Below are 16988 nucleotides of genomic sequence, written 5' to 3' on the forward strand. Positions count from 1 at the left end.
GATTCTCATTGTGAGTCGGTGATGCTTAGTAATACTTGGGTGATACTAGTAGCAGTCCATGTATTGGTCTACTATGCTATCAATAAAGACTTTGCTCATTATTAGATGTCAATTATATAGTTTATAGTAAATGAGAAAATGAACCGTGTATGCAAGTATCCATAAAAATTTTGTGCATTATTAGATGTCAATTATATAGTTTATAGTAAATGAGAAAATGAACCATGTATGCAAGTATGTTGAAGAAACCATGCATACAAGTTTGTTGAGTGAACCAAGCATACATGATTGATGAAAATATCAAAACTATAACATCACATTTCAAATGGCATGTTATTGTACATAGCCTTATACAATTCAAGTTAAGGTCCATAAAATTATTGTCATTCTTAATAGCTTCCATTGAAAACTTGATAGGTCACACAAGATGTGGGTACATTAACACTTCTAGTTGAGTATCAAGTAAGCTATAGTGGTGATCATCTTACCTTGCATAGGAGACACCCTTCACACATATAACATTGTGCAATGAAGACTAAAGAGGAAGTGGGGGAGAGGGAGAGCTTGAGTTCCTTGCAAGAAAACACACACACAAGAGAAAGTAAGACACAAGAGAGAGATGGATAGCTGAATTTTCTTCTATCTTCTTCTCTTCTCTAAAACCATATAACTAAAAGATAAGAGTACATACTATAAGGAAAATATAAGAGTACATACTATAAGTGTAAATACTCTCCTATAATAAACAGACAATGGTCGGTCCATAGTGTAAACTCGCTTGTATGAGTACTATGCCATAACTCTAGTACTCCAAAGTAGCTATCACACAACCTATCATTTACCATTGGTGGCATATCAACCATAATATCACCAACCATGCTAGTGGCATAAGTGCGAAAGCTATCACCCAGGCAAGTTATCAATGTCCACCCGCAACACTAGTTAGGCTTAATATCTCAACACTCTCTCTCGAGCTCAACTCCAAACACTGCACTTCAAGTAAGCTCCTAAACGTGTGGAGCTTCTCTGTGCCTAATGCCTTGATAAAGATATCAGTTACCTGATCCTCTTTGTTGATACATACCAGATCTACATCACTTACTAGAACCTTCTCCCTCATAAAGTGATAATGCACCTCAATGTGCTTTGTTCTAGCATGGTATACTGGGTTACTGGCTAATTGATGCTCTCATGTTGTCACAATAAATGACAACTGCCTCTATCCACAGGCTCACCCATATCACCAAGTAGCTTCTGAAACCAAGCTACCTCATAGGCTACCATAGCAGCACCCCTGTACTCTATCTCTGTAATAAAAAAAAGTAAATGTTGGTTGTGTCTTACTGCTCCAACTCACAACAGTACTCCCAAACAAAAACATAAAGCCACTGGTAGATCTTCTGTCTATGACACTACTAGCCCAATCAGCATCTGCGTACCTATGTAGCTGTATCTCTGTACTAGCCTCATAGAGAAGTCCATAATCAACTGTGAAATTTATATACATGAGAATCCATCTAGCCACACCTAAGTGTGGCTTTCTAGGGACTTGCATAAACTAACTCACAAGTCCAATAGCATAGCTCAAGTCTGGCCTAGTAATGGTCATGTAGATCAAGCTACCCCCACTATGCGCATGTACGTAGTGGGGTCCTTCAAAAGCTCACATGTATTTGTGGAAATCTTTGTGTTTTGCTCTAACGACACTGAAATAGGCTTACAACATGTCACACCATACTTGGAAAACATGTCCAAGTCATATTGCCTTTGTAATAACAAAATACCGTGAGGTGATCTCACCACCTCTATGCCTAAGAAAGACCGCAACTCACCCAAATCCTTCATCTCAAACTTTTTCTTTAAAAGCCTCCTGACATCATATATGCCAGCATCACTATCACTAGTGATAATCAAGTCATCCACATAAATGACTAATAACATGATCTCTCTATCTGTCTTTTTTTAATAAAGTAAAAAATATGCATTGGATATGTTAAATCCAATGGTAACAAGATACTCCCCGATCTTATTCGACCATGCTCTAGGTGCCTGCTTCAAGCCACACAGGGCATTGCATAACCTGCACACAAAATTTGGGTATGCATCACTCTCATAACTTGGTGGTTACATAATGTATACTTGTTCTTACAAATCACCATGCAAGAAGGCATTCTTTACATCCATCTGATGTAAAGACTGACCCTTTGATGGAACCATAGCAATGATAGCTCTCACGGTTGCCATTCTTGCAAAGCTGGGCTAAATGTCTCCTTATAGTCAATGCTATAGGTCTGCGCATAGCCCTTGGCATCCAATCTCGCCTTATACTTGCTCACTGAACCATCTGTGTTATGCTTAACCTTATACACCCACTTCCATCCAATTTCCTTCTTTCTTTTCCTTAGGCAAAGGCACTAAATGTTGCACTAACCCTCGTAGACCTGTGTACACTTAGATCACTGCGCTAGGTGTCCTCAAAACATCCCTCGTTCTTCTTACATCAGGAGTAACCACAAAAGGAATGCTAAGCTCCTCATCAAGGCTCTACTCAAAGTCACTAGAGTCACCATCCACATATGAGATCCACATATGAGTAACTTGTTGACAGATCAGGCACAAAAGGTTGATCTATCTTTTTCTTCCCTTTGCGTGATATATATGTACCTACATATGTTCTCAACCTGCCTGACCATGGACTAACACTGGATCCACTACTAAAGGACTCTCCAGGTCCACTAAGCATCTGTGATTATTTCTCTACATGTGGTGTAGCATTACAAATTCTTACATTTGTATCTTTTATTGCCTTCATTGCTGGTGCATACGAGCTACTCATCTCATCAAAGATAACATTTGCATCTTTTATTGCCTTCATTGCTGGTGCATACGAGCTACTCATCTCATCAAAGATAACATCTATTCTTACATCTCATGAGTGGTAGGATTATAACATCTAAAACCTTTCTACTCCAAAGCATAATCAATGAAGATGCATTTCTCTGCCTTTGGATCCAATTTTGTTTTCACTTTATCAAACATGCACATATGCAATACATCTAAACACTTTAAAGTGAGACACATCCGATGTTATGCTTGTAAACTTATGTTTAGGCATCATACTATGAATAGCTGCAGTGGGAGACTTTTTTATAATGTACACAACAGTTGCTACTGCTTTTGCCCAAAAATAATGTGATTCTTTTCAGGCATCAAGACACGTGCCATTTCTGCAATGTGTCTATTTTTTCTTTCTACAACACCATTCTATTGTAAAGTGTACTTGTGTTGTGTAAACTCTCTTGATTCCCTGCTTTATCAAGAAATCGTTGAACTCATTGGAGAAATATACTCTTCCCCACCATTTGATCTTAGGCATTATATTTGTATGCCTTTTTCTTTCTCGACCAAGACTTTAAATCTTTAAAACTAATCAAACACCTTACTTTTCTCCTTCATGAAATAAACCCATCATCTATGAATGTAACATAATACCTACAACAATACCTACAACGTGCAATTGTTACAGTCTTAGTTGGTACCCATACATTTGAATGTAATGGCCTTGTACTGACATGCTTTTCATGTGGGAAGGTATGTTTGGCTTACTTACCAAGCTGGCATGCTTTACATACTTTATGCATACCATCAACCTTAAATTTTGGTAAACTTGTAACAATATTTTGGGCATGCATAAACTTTAATCAATGTATATTCACATGACCAATGAGTTTATGCCATATGTCAATATTTGCAATGACACATGTTCTATGCACAAACATGGATGCCTTTACCACAGGCATGTTCACATCCAAAGTAAATATCCTACCATTTTTGTTACCCTTGCAACCAAGTGACACTAATTTTTGAAGTCTTCCAAAAAATATCCTTGAGAATTAAACCTCACTTGCAAACCCTGCTCAACCATTTGTCCAACATAACTTTGTAATATTTAGATCAAGAAGTATATCTGCCAAAAACTTCATTTTACCATCTTGCATAGACAATGATACTTTACTAACAAGCGTAATGGGATGCGCAATATCATCACCTATTTCTACATAACTTGGTTTTTTCATTTTCTCCATGTCTCTAAACTAGTCACCATGACTGGTCATGTGGTTAGAGATGCAAGTATCTTTAGATCCTAACACATTTCCTGTTGTGGAATTGAACATGTTCTACACATCACAAACAGCTACTCAATTCTGTCATCACCACCTTATTTACTAGATGATACATAGTTGCTTTGCTATAACTTTCCACTTTTAATATCATTCTACTTTTTAAAGAAGTCCTTTTTCATGTTCTATGGTTTGCCATAATAATAGCACTCTATGCTATTTGCACACTGAATTCTTTACCAACCATCTTAGTCCCTCTGGCTCCCCTTGCCTCTAGACTAGCCTCTTTCACCTGTGTATGATTGTTGATGTTGCGAATCATTGGAGTGTTGTCCATAATTGTAGTTTCCATGTCGACCATCACCTTGGACTTATCCACAATCTCTACCTCTGCCTCTACCTGAATTGGAGTAAAAGGAATGTTCTGCTATGTTCTTACTTTGTGAAGAAGAGTCCTCAATCACCAAGAGACTTTTCTTATATGATCAGCATAGACACTAAGTCCCAAAAGTTGGGAACATTCTCCCTAACTGCAATGGAGATCTTGAATGGCTTGTACTCTTTACCAAGTCCATAATTGTAGTTTCCATGTCGGCCACCATCTTGGACTTACCCATGATCTCTACCTCTGTCTCTACCTGAATTGGAGTAAAAGAAATGCTATGCTATTTTCTTACTTTGTGAAGAAGAGTCCTCACCAAGAGACTTTTCTTATATGATCAGCATAGACATCAAGTCCCAAAAGTTGGGAACATTCTCCCTGACTGCAATGGAGATCTTGAATAGCTTGTACTCTTTGCCAAGTCCATTTAGACAGACACTCACTAAATCATCTTCTACCGATACATTTATAGACCCAAGGGATTCAACAATGCTCTTGATCTTTAAAGCATACTCATTCATAGACATAGTTTTCTTCTCCACAATATGGAGCTCTTATTTTAGTTATAGCTTCCTTGCCTTTGTATTGGTATGGAATATCTGCACCACCGGATTTTGCCATGCAGTTGCTGAAGTGTTGGCATCCTGCATATGTTCTATTATTATGCTTGTGATACTGATTGAAAGCCAATACATGACTTTTTTTGCACCATGGTTCTAGTCTTTGAATGTCTTTATATCTGCTGGACTGGCCGATTCCTCATTGTCTCCTTTTACATAGCCGCAAAACCCTTTACCCATTAGAAAATTGGTCATTCTAAACTTCCAAGCATAGAAGTTATTCTTATCCAGCTTCTCATTGATAATCTGATTGAGTTTGTCAGACATTTTTTCCTACAACAACAAAAAACTTACAACCAGATAATTTCTTGCAACTTGTAACATAGTAGTATCTTCTGTGACTATTACTACAGTGATACTTCAACACAACCTGTATGTCACCAGATGTGACCAGAGTACATGTACATACACCCAAGACCAGCAATACATGTGCGAACACTTTTTGCACTCCCAAAGTGCATTGTTGCACTGCAATAACCAGATTCCGACCATAGACAATTCTTAATCACAACTTTTCAAAACTGTTGAAAACACCTTGTAGTGAGGACTGAACAGTGACCAAAACGTACTCGAATGCGAATCTAGTTACAAAATTGGAGTATAAAATACTAAGCACTACACATGACCCTCTAAGTCTATGAAGACAACCTCCTTAATTAGAGATGTATAACTCACGGACTTACCTAAGAGGAGTGTCGTACCTAAACAAGAAGGGGAAGAGATGATGATGCTCTTACCCATGTACTGCTTCCTTCCTTGCTTTGTTCTTGCCTCTTGCTTCCCTCCTCAGCTCTCACATAAACCGGAACTCTAATACCATAAAGAGAATGTTGAGAAGAGAAAGAGCTTGCAAAGCAAATACACACACAAGAGAAAGCAAGACACGAGAGAGATAGATGGCTGAATTTTCTTCTCTTTTCTATAACCATATAACTAAAATATAAGAGTACATACTATAAAAGAAAGTACTCTCTTATAGTAGCATATAATAGTCAGTCCATAGTGTGAACTCGACTATATGAGCTGACGCTATAGCTATGCCATAACTCTAGTACTCCAAAGTGGCTATCACACAACTTGTCATTCACTGGCAACATATCAACCATAATCTCACCAACCATGCCAGTGACATAAGTGTGGAAGCTATCACCCTGACGGATCATCAAATGTCCACCTGCAATACTAGTTGAGCTTGATATCTCGACAAAGGCATCCTTCACACATACAACATTGTGCAATGATGTTTTTACATCCATCCTTTTTTGTGCTCGTATGGTTAGCTTCTTTTCTTGAATGCACTTTATAATATAGAAATCAACACCCTCAATACTGCTTACATTAGCATTGGTTATAAGATTATATTCAATGTAAAGAGCATTAGTAAGTGTTTCATAATATCGTGTATGTAGGATCATCTTTAACGCTAAGTGTATCACAATGTCTTAAATATGTAGAATCATCTTCATCACTGTTTGGTCACATTCTCTATAGATATGAGAATAAGATATTTCCAATTCGTAATGTGTGTTTTCTTACAACATCTTCTTTAAAGACTTTGCATACAACCACCCAACATAATAGTATGACAATCTTCTTGTGTCCTTAGTATTGTGCTATCAAGTTTTGAGATTCTATAAATACAATGCAAGGAGCAAGATGTTTTCTTATACTATCTTCTCCAAAGACTCTACATATAACCATTAGAGTAATATAATAATATATGTTGTCAAGACCTTTAAGATACTTAGAGAAAGAAACTCTAATTTCTCAACATAAAAATAAGATCATAACATATACTTACAAAAATTAAAGACAAACCTTGATAAACCAAATAAAATAAATAAGAGAGATAGAGAATAGAGTAAAAGTCACCCGTTGACACAAAATTGGATTGAATCTCCCCTGGGTAGAGTATGACCCTTGTACCACTCTCCACATGTATTAGAAAAAACGCTTGCTTTCCAAAAAGATAATTCCAAAATAAAGCACCAACAAGTGCTTTTGAGTTTATGAGCACAAGGCTCTACAAAAATATAGCAAGCATTAATATAAAGTCTTAGGTATACCAAAAATATAAAATACCATTTGATATTACAAAGGTATGAGACGTTAACCTTACGCTAATGACATAGTTGGAGCCAAAAAAAAAACCTTACACAACATAATTAAACAATTCATCATTGAGCAATCTGAATGTCTTTTGTTGCTCTTCATTTTGTTTTTAAGCTGCATTATGTTTCAATTCCCTGCAACAAATGAGTTCCCTCTATCGCAATGAGTGATTTTAACTTTCCCTCAAGGTTTTTGGTTGCACATCATCTGATTGGCATTGCCCATAAAACAGATCAAATACAGAAAACTCATAACACTAGACTAAGTTCCAGCTCATTCATTCAGAAAAGCAGCTCTTTGATCCATTTCCCTTATCAAGAAGAGAGCAGGGACAGCAGATGATGCTTAGCAAAGCATTTTGAAAATTACAAATTTACAATGAATTTTTGTATGTTCAAAACGGGATTATAAGTCACTTTGGCTTACAGCACCTTGCTGCCAATTACACACAAATTTATGAAAAGAAAAGGGAGAGCTAAGCCTTATTTTAAACCAAATGTTTGACTAGATGCTAGGTACTGCATTTGATACTTTTGTACATATGGTGCCTGCTGCTGCTAATGCAGTCCTCACCCCAAAATCTATGAAAAGCTTCAGTATGTGTATCACAACATGCTTTGTCAACCACTTGGGGCACATTGGATGATGAGGGGTTTTCTGGGTAGCATTTGATATGGTCAGAAAGATGCTGAAAACTCTAGCATAGGCATCTCTACAAAGACTGCTCTCTCAAGGAGTCCATGCCAGAATCATCAATGCAAGAAGCTGCCACCTGGTGCCGCCACCGACCCCATGGTCAAGCTGATCTGAAATGTTGAAACATCATGTGTGTACATTTTAGGTACCACTAGACTGGAGAAAGCATACATGGTTTGTACATTTTACTCAAGAAAAGGGATCAACAATGCTCAATTTTTCTTAAGTTCTTTTAGCTCTGCAAGCCCACATTTCTCAATACCTCTGCAAAATTGTTTCGTTTGCAACTCGTCATACTAGCCTGCTTCTGCCTGTAGCAGTTGCTTCTTCAGCATTTTCAACGCTGCACAAACCTCTGGATCCAGGTTATCCTCCAGCAACTTTCCTTTCATTGAGTAGGACCTGCCATGTACACCAGCTATATAGTTGATACACCATACAAACCACAGTTAGTTATTCTGTTTGCAGATTAACATCACTAGAGTGAGCAAGCGAGCTTGCGCACGTACGCATGCCTGACCATAGTGTAGGAGAGCTAGGATGGGTGAACACACCCAAGTGTGAGGCCTCCAAAGCATAGACCACCTTTTCCCACTACTGACTTCAAATGAGTCTCATACCACACTCAACAACTACCAGGGGGTTTGGCAGCCCGCTATTTGCCTTGCATGACCCATAGAGTATTAACCTTAACCGATAAACAATCCATGCAAAAGATGTAACAATGTGCATGCGTGTGCTTTTTTTTTTTTGGGGGGGGGGGGTGTAAAGGTTGTAACATACGTCATCTCAAGAAGAATCTCTTCACGCTCTTTTTTTGCATCCTTGATCTTGAAAATCCAACAGAGAAAATCAACTTGCATGTTCCTTTAGCTCATCATTGAATGTGAAATGAAGAACTCAAGAGTGTTGCTCACCCTAAATTGTGAATTCAAGGATTAGCATAGCTTAACAAAAAAAATGCAGCACGCGACCACCACCCAAGAAAAAAATGACCATAGAAAAATAGCATCAGAATTTGCTTGTCTCCAAGTACTGGCTATTCCATTTGGTAAATGATTACAAACACCAGAGTTCAACATTAACAAGTTTGGTATTACCGCAGAAACTAGGAACCTGCAACTCCATACGAATGCACCCTGCATGATATAAAAACATTAAATGTGAATCGAGTAACTCCTTGATGGTTCAATTGATGTATTAAAAGCATGCTTTTGGGTCAGAAGGCTCACTGGGGCCTGACTTCCCAGAAGGGGACACGAGTTTGAAACCTAAACCTAATATAATATATAACTCACCAATAAAATAAAAACACACTTGTGGATAATTTCTTGTGCATACCACGTTTCTTCCATCCTCCATACCAAAAACATGAAAACATCAACATCATAATGCTGTTGCTCTTGTATGAAGACAATTATTGTAACTGGAGCAATCCAGTGATGAAAGCATATTCACAAACAACCTAACTGTATTATGAAGCCATTCAGAGCAATTACTTACACTACAAAGAAAAGAGAAATATAATCGATTTTTTCCTTTCACAAGTAAATTAAACCCACATATTTAACAAAGCCATTTTCAGACCCTAAATCCCTGGAAAGTGAAGCTCCTATGGCACTTAACTTGTGAGAGGAGGAAGCGTCTGATGGCAGACATGCCAGATGTGCTCATTTATCAGACTGCTAATCATCTCCACACAGATTCCGTTGAGATTGAGGGCATGGCAGACCTCCAAAAGAACGATCTACTGCTCCAGGCATGAGCTCTCTGCCATCCTCCTCACACCATACAGTAGGTCCTCTATCCATGACCCAAACAATGACCCTTAAAAAAAACATCCGCCCATCCTGCCCCAGACCCACTTAGCAGCAAAGGTATCCTATGTAACATGGGCACTTGCAGAAGCATGTTTATGAATTGATTGATTGGGATTAGTGCCTAATTAGAGACTTAAACCCATGCACAAATTGCTGCTTCTTCATGCTCAATACACAGTAGAGAGAGATGACCTAATCTACCATGTATTACTAACATGAAATACAATGCTAAATAAAGATACTCAATAGTAGCACTACTCTTGAGCTCTCAATGACTCATTGATAACTGACTGATCAATGGATGAATATGGTCTAGACTCTATTTATAGTGTCTACTGCTGGTGACTTGGCTACCAACTCTACCAACCCTAATAATAATGTCCAACTAAGTGTGTTCACACAATAACCCAATAACTCTGTCCACACTAGGCTGCTCATTGGCCGCCTAGACAATATTACAATGATTTGGCACAATAGCCCTTACAAACACATGAATCTTGCCGCGTACTCGACCTTTGAGCTCGCGAGAGCGTGCACGTGACATCCCCTTAACTTGGAGCACGTCAATTGATTTGGAGAGAAAAGTTCGAAACTCACTTGATGACTCCTCCCTTGTTAAAATAATACACCAAAATATCCATTAAGGATATTGGGGCATAGGCAATATGGTTCTAAGGTCTTAGGCCAATTTTATATGGTCCACTCAGCTGCACAAATCCACAAGAAGAAGGCACCTAAAGATAGTGGAGGAGGATCTTTGTTGCACCCAAATCTAGGCAATGGGTTCCCCTTTTCATAGTGCTCAAATCTATGAGGAATTAGGTGATGGTTTAACTTAATCATATGAGCTCTTAATCATTTGTACTCATGCCTATTTAAAGGCTCACATCTAATGCAAGAGTACACACTCATTCTCTATGTCCATGCTGTCATAATGCTGATTATTTTCTTAATCACATACTTGGTCTTAATCCATTTGCTTAGCTCTTCAATATGCTTTAATCATGGACCTAATCATTGTCTATGATTGTTTTCATGGTATCAAAGCATAGATCCATAGCCACTACTCTTGCTTTAACCCTTGATCATCATCCATACTAATTATAATTAGTGATAATCTTATTTTGAAGCATAGTTACCCATTTGCATCATCTCCTCCATCAACCACCTCCCACGAAGCCTTGATTTCTCCACCTACAGTCAACCAAAGCCCAAGCCCAAGCTGTCTCTTGGGCCCCTTCCTAGCTCAAAGGGCACCAGGCATAGAAGGTCAATGGCGGCCGAATCACGTGCAAGAGACTGGGAGGAAGAAAGCAACAATCGCCCTATTTTTTGGGGGAAACCCTAAATTCGTCTTCATCAGTGCATCACAGCCTAATTGCTCTCAACCCCAAGGATTTTTGGGCACGGCAAACATAGTGGTGGGCTCAAAATTTCATTTGGAAGCCTGTAGTAGTCACTACAACTCTGTGTGTTTCTCAGAGACACAGTTTGGCAAAATAGAGATTAAGGTATGATTATAATGGCTAATCATGTGCTTATAAGCTTGAAACCTATATAGACACTCTGGTCTAACTCTAGTTTGAAGAAATTATTCATGAATGTTTGAGAAGGGCCATCATTTGTATGCTCCAAGTGAGCTCACTTGTATGCTCCCAAAACAGTGGAGTAAATCACTATATGGTGATTAAATTAGGCTTAATCTCTGAATTTTTTGGCTAATCAATGGTAGTAATAATGCCGTCATCATGTGAATCTTCAAATGCTAAGTACATTAAACCAAAGAAGAAGGTCACGAAGCCAAAAACAAAATCTAAGCCTTATTATTTTGCTTATGCAAAGGGTATGGGTTTTTCCAAAAAATTTATCAACTCACATACATTTGTATGGTGAAGGAAGTTTTTAGCATCTTTTCTATCTCATTGTAAGGGTTTAGACACTGCCCTTAAGCTCATAAGCTAAGTGGTAATACCTACCCAAGTCATGGCAAATTCTTTCAAATTTGATAAATTTGAAGGCCATGGTTTCCACACTTGGCAAACCAAGATTAAGTTTATATACCTAGATGAATCCAGGAACATGCCAAAATTCACCTTTTAGGAACGTGCATGTTATATACTCATGGTAGTCAACCCACAAGACTATATAACTATCAACTCCATTATGCATAGTATGGACTAGATACTACGACATCCCCACTAACGTCATCATTAGTAGCGAATGGAAAGAAAACATGTCCAACACTAGAGATAAGAAGTCAGTAGAGATGAGAAAGCATTGCTTTTGGGCCTCAGTGATACCTTTATCCATCACAAAAGAGAGTTCTTATAATGCATGGAACACACTAGACACATTATTTGGGGCACAATCAAAGACCTCTACGAGAAGCCTACTCATAAATTCTTTGAGCTTCAAATGAACCTACATCATAACTAGGAAGCATCATAACTAGGACTAGCATCTGTCATCATAATTGGCATTGTAAACCTATAGGAAGAATGACCTACTGGCACCAGGATGGTCATCATAACCTGCATTGAAAACAGTAACTAGGACTAGCATTGGCATCAACAAAGTCATGAATATTTTGTTGAGAGAGGGTGTTGAAATAATACACCAAAATATCCATTACTGACATTGGGGCATAAGGCAATATGGTTCTAATGTCTTAGGCCAATTTTATATCCTGTAATATGGTCCACTCAGCTGCACAAATCCACAAGAAGAAGGCGCCTAGGAAGAGGATCTTTGATTGCACCCAAACCTAGCCAATGGGTGCCCCTTTTCATGGTGCTCAAATCTAGGAGGAATTAGGAGACGGTTTAACTTTAATCACGCTCTTAATCATTTTTACTCATTCCTATTTAAAGGCTCGGATCTAATGCAAGAGTGCACATTCATTCTCCATGTCCATGTCATAATGCTGATTATTTTCTGAATTGTGTAATTAGTCTTAATCCATTTGCTTAGCTCTTTAATATGCTTTAATCATGGGCCTGAATCATTGTCTTCAATCCACCATGATCATCCCTGTCCTCGGAAACTGAAATGGACTCTTGGATGGGTTCTAGTGCTGGCACATGCATCTCCGGCAATGCCTCCTTGTGAACACCTAGGCATTCAAAGTCAACCACAAAAAAGCCACGACTACTACCCTAGGCATCCATTGTCCTCTCATCTGCCATAAATGATTGATGTGTCCCCCTTGCCAAAGCTGAAGCCCTTGTCCCAACCTCACGAATTGTCAAAAAAGAAAATCCCTCGTGGCCATGGAATTCTTGCCAATGTCACTCCCTTGGATCCAAGTTAGATAAGTAAGCGGGATGTCTCTTTGATATTCACAACCGCCATGATGGGTTGGAGGGCAGTGGGACAGGGTCAATGTGTCACGTGTGAATAGGGGCAGCCATCTAACTAGACAGCATGTAGAGGACCAAAGAGCTCCTATCAATATAGCACGATTTACACTCATACAGATTGCACAGCAAAGAACAGATAAAGAACAAACTCAATCAGTGCTAAACTTCCTTAAGAAGAAGGCAGCTTCCTTCGACTATGTGCTCCTGGGAGACAGCAAACTTGAAAGTATGATTTTAACTAGATACTGCTATTGGAAAGAGGGAACATAGTGGCCAAGGACAATCAAACACTCTGTGCAGTCATGCTTACATATAATATATCAGCTATATTTAGGTATCGAGAAAAATAGAAAACTTAAGCTCAAAAGGACACAGTCTCATATGCGCATTAATTGATCAAAAGGAAGCATGAAATTACAATGGAAGGTATACTATAGTACTAGAGTACTGAAGGGAATACAGTATGCATATGCTCAGCCTATGTCGCACTATAATGTGGCAGTTTGTTATTCCTTCGTCTCAGACAGCAAGATGGATTATGCAAAAGCTTACAAGCCAGGAGGCTTCGGGCATGGCAAGAAAACTCATCTTAGCAGTGCAAGGATAGAATGCTCAGCACCTAGAGGAGTTTCAGTGCCTCCCACAAAGCTTTTCCTGCTCATGCCCTGATCATCTAACTCCTAAGGTCTAACCTCTCAAGCATGAGCTTTTCCTGCTCATGCCCTGATCATCTAACTCCTAAGGTCTAACCTGATCATCTAACTCCTAAGGTCTAACCTCACATTTGGCACGCCCTGTCACAATTGTGACGTATGTAGGTATCAGATACTCTCTTCATTGTTGATTCCTGTTGCATATGCAAAGAGTAACCAGCCAAGGGAACCCCTACCCTCGACTAGTTGCGACTCTTCGCCAAAGGATGTACCTCTTCATCGAATAGCCACATCCCTTCGACGAATGGTTGTATCCCTTGATGAATGGTTGTGCCTCTACATCGAATAGACACATCTCTTGGCCTAAAGTTGTATCCTTTCGTCTATGGTCATGTCCTTTCGTCTAAGGACATGCCTCTTCAAATGTGTCTCTTCATCTCCTATATAAGAGACCTATTGTACTCAGCAATTCAAGTCAATTCAATCTTCTCTCAAGTGTTCTCCTAAAGGTTCTTGTTCTCTAAGTTAAGTACTTAAGTAGTAATTAGTACACAATATGAGGGATTAACAACATAATCCTCACATATCAGGGCAAAATTTTTTCCTACCTGTGGGTTGTGAAGCCCTCACCCTCTCCGTGGCACTCCCTCGTCCACCCCTCTTCTCGGTGTTGTATGGAAGCAGCGGAGCGATGGTGGACTTGGCGTAAGTCCTTGCCCATAGTGATGTAAAAAAAAAAAAAAAGGGTTCCACACCCATACACACGCACCGTGTGTATTGCAGAGAGGGAACCCTTGTTGCATACCTGGATTACCCTCCCTCCCTGCTGCCGGTGGTGTTAGTCGTTCGCTGCATGGCAGGAACCCCCCTCTCGCTGCCGAATATGAAACACACCCCCCCCCCCTCCTCGCTTCGTTTGCTGCCGGCGTGAGCCCTTGCTTGCTTCCTGCAGTTGCATGCCCTGAGTCCCTTGCCGCCGAATAGCGACCGCCCTCCACCTCTTCGCTTATTTGCTGGCGGCGCCTTTTTCGAAGCGGCGCACCCTTCCTCCGGTCGGCTACGTGATCCACGGCCGTCACCTTTACACCATTAAAAATAAATAAACAAATAAATAACATTGGCACGTGGTTCTTTAATAATTAAAAAAAAAAAACGGGCGTGCGCTAGTGTGAACCGGACCCTCCTTTTCCATTGGTATGATCCAGTGATCAGCTTTCGTTCTCATTCAATCCAGTTATACCATGATGGTCAAGAGCTGGAACTTCGTGGCCTTTTCACTGCCAAACCCATCACTGTTGTTTCTGCCCTGCAAGTCAAACGCCTCGTCCGCAAACGTGACTGTACAACATCCTTGGTCATGTTACGGGAGATTGAAGCAGAAACTAGTGAGCAATCTCAAGCCTCGTCATCAACAACTGCTTACTTGGAGCAACCCTTCTTCAGGCCTTTTCAGGATCTGTTTCCGAATGATCTTCCGACGACTTTGCCTCCTCGTCGTCCTGTGGATCACCTGATTGATCTTCTCCCAGGTCAATCTCTTCCAACCCGAGCTCCATACCGTGTTTCTTACTCTGAATCTCAGGAGATACAAAAGCAATTACAGGAGTTGCTGGACAAAGGTCACATCCGTCCCAGCAAAAGTCCCTTCGGAGCCTCGGTTTTGCTTGTCAAAAAGAAGGATGGATCAATGCGGCTTTGCATTGATTACCGTGCTCTCAACAAGCTGACAATCAAGAACAAATTCCCTTTGCCTCGCATTGATGAGTTGTTCGACCAACTGCTTGGTGCAAAGGTGTTTTCCAAGATTGATCTGAAGTCCGGCTATCATCAAATTCGTATCCGTAATGGTGATGAATACAAGACAACCTTTCGAACAAAATATGGCCATTATGAATTCTTGGTCATACCTTTTGGGTTAACCAATGCCCCGGCCACTTTCATGATCCTGATGAATAAATTTTTTGGGCCGTACTTGGACAAGTTTGTGATCGTTTATCTCGATGATATTCTGGTTTTTAGCCGATCTATGGTCGATCACAAAGAGCATTTACAGATTGTCTTTGAAGTACTACGCACCAATATGCTGTACATCAACAAGAAGAAGAGCGAATTTTTCAAGAACCATGTGGAATATCTTGGTCACATCATTTCTGCTAATGGGATTGCAGTAGATCCTAAGAAGATTCAGGCGATTGTGGATTGGCCTTTGCCTCTCACCATTTCAGATGTTCGATCTTTCTTGGGACTTGCTAACTTTTATCACAGCAAGGTGCATAGGTTTTCAGAGATTGCTGCCCCTTTGACAGAATTAACAAAGCTGGACAAACTTCAGTGGTCTTCTGAAGCTGAGCAATCCTTCAATGATCTCAAGCATGCCTTGACGACAACCCCGGTCTTGGCCATTGCAGATCCCACCTAGCCCTTTGATGTAATGACAGATGTCTCAGATCGTGCTTTTGGTGGAGTTTTGATGCAGAATGATCGTGTCATTGCTTTTGACAGCAGAAAGTTTTCAGTCATTCAAAGTAGGTATCCTGTGTATGATAGGGAGTTTTTGGCAATCGTGCATGCTTATCGGACTTGGAGACATTATCTTCTTGGAGCAGATTCAGTTGTACGTACAAATCATCAATCTCTGACGTACATTTTCACTCAACCTGTTATGAACTCTTGACAATGCCGATGGGTTGAATTCTTGGCTAATTTCCACATGATTATTCAATATGTTCCTGGTCTTCAGAATGTGGTTGCAGATGCTTTGAGCCGCATGCCTCGAGTCACTAGTTTTGCCATCACAGATGTACAAATGGAAATCCCTGCTTTCTGATCGCATTTGTGTGCCTCACAATACTTCATTGCGGAAGATTCTCATTCAAGAGCATCATGAAGTTCCTTATGCTGCTCATCCTGGTATCAACAAGACATATCAGCTTTTGTCTGCTACATACTTCTGGCCTTAGATGCAGCAAGATGTTATCAAATTTGTCAAAGCTTGTCATTCATGTCAGATAATGAAAGCATCTCGACAACTTCCTCAAGGATTACTTCAACCGTTGTCCGTTCCCAATGAGAGATGGGAAAGTATCAGTATGGATTTTATTACCACTTTGCCTCGTTTATCCAAAGGCAATGCTCAGATTCTTGTGGTGGTTGATCGATTTTCCAAAATGGCGCATTTCATTCCTTGCAAGAAAGCTGCTTCAGCCCTAGATGTGGCGTCATTGT

At 39.8% G+C, this 16988-nt stretch overlaps 1 protein-coding gene across 3 annotated transcripts in view; it reads right to left on the minus strand.

Annotated features, from left to right (window-relative positions):
* Positions 1–7577: 7577 nt before the first annotated feature.
* LOC147615276 (yacP-like NYN domain protein) overlaps positions 7578–16988 on the minus strand; it is a 132707-nt gene continuing 123296 nt past the window's right edge. The window contains exons 8-11 of one of the 3 annotated variants that reach the window (XR_015262807.1): positions 9032–9070; positions 8715–8849; positions 8194–8333; positions 7578–8041 (exon numbers count right to left, since the gene is read on the minus strand). Coding sequence is in view for 1 of the 3 variants with exons in the window: in XM_086779356.1 (XP_086635482.1) it covers positions 8228–8333; positions 8715–8761; positions 9032–9070 (192 nt within the window). In the remaining 2 variants the exon portion in view is untranslated. The remainder of the gene's footprint in view (positions 8042–8193; positions 8334–8714; positions 8850–9031; positions 9071–16988) is intronic. The other 2 variants (XM_086779356.1, XR_015262806.1) reach the window with 2 other exon arrangements.

Source organism: Cibotium barometz, chromosome 40 (genome assembly GCF_041138505.1).
Source record: "Cibotium barometz isolate CiBa-2024 chromosome 40, ASM4113850v1, whole genome shotgun sequence".
NCBI classification, from domain to species: Eukaryota; Viridiplantae; Streptophyta; class Polypodiopsida; order Cyatheales; family Cibotiaceae; genus Cibotium; species Cibotium barometz.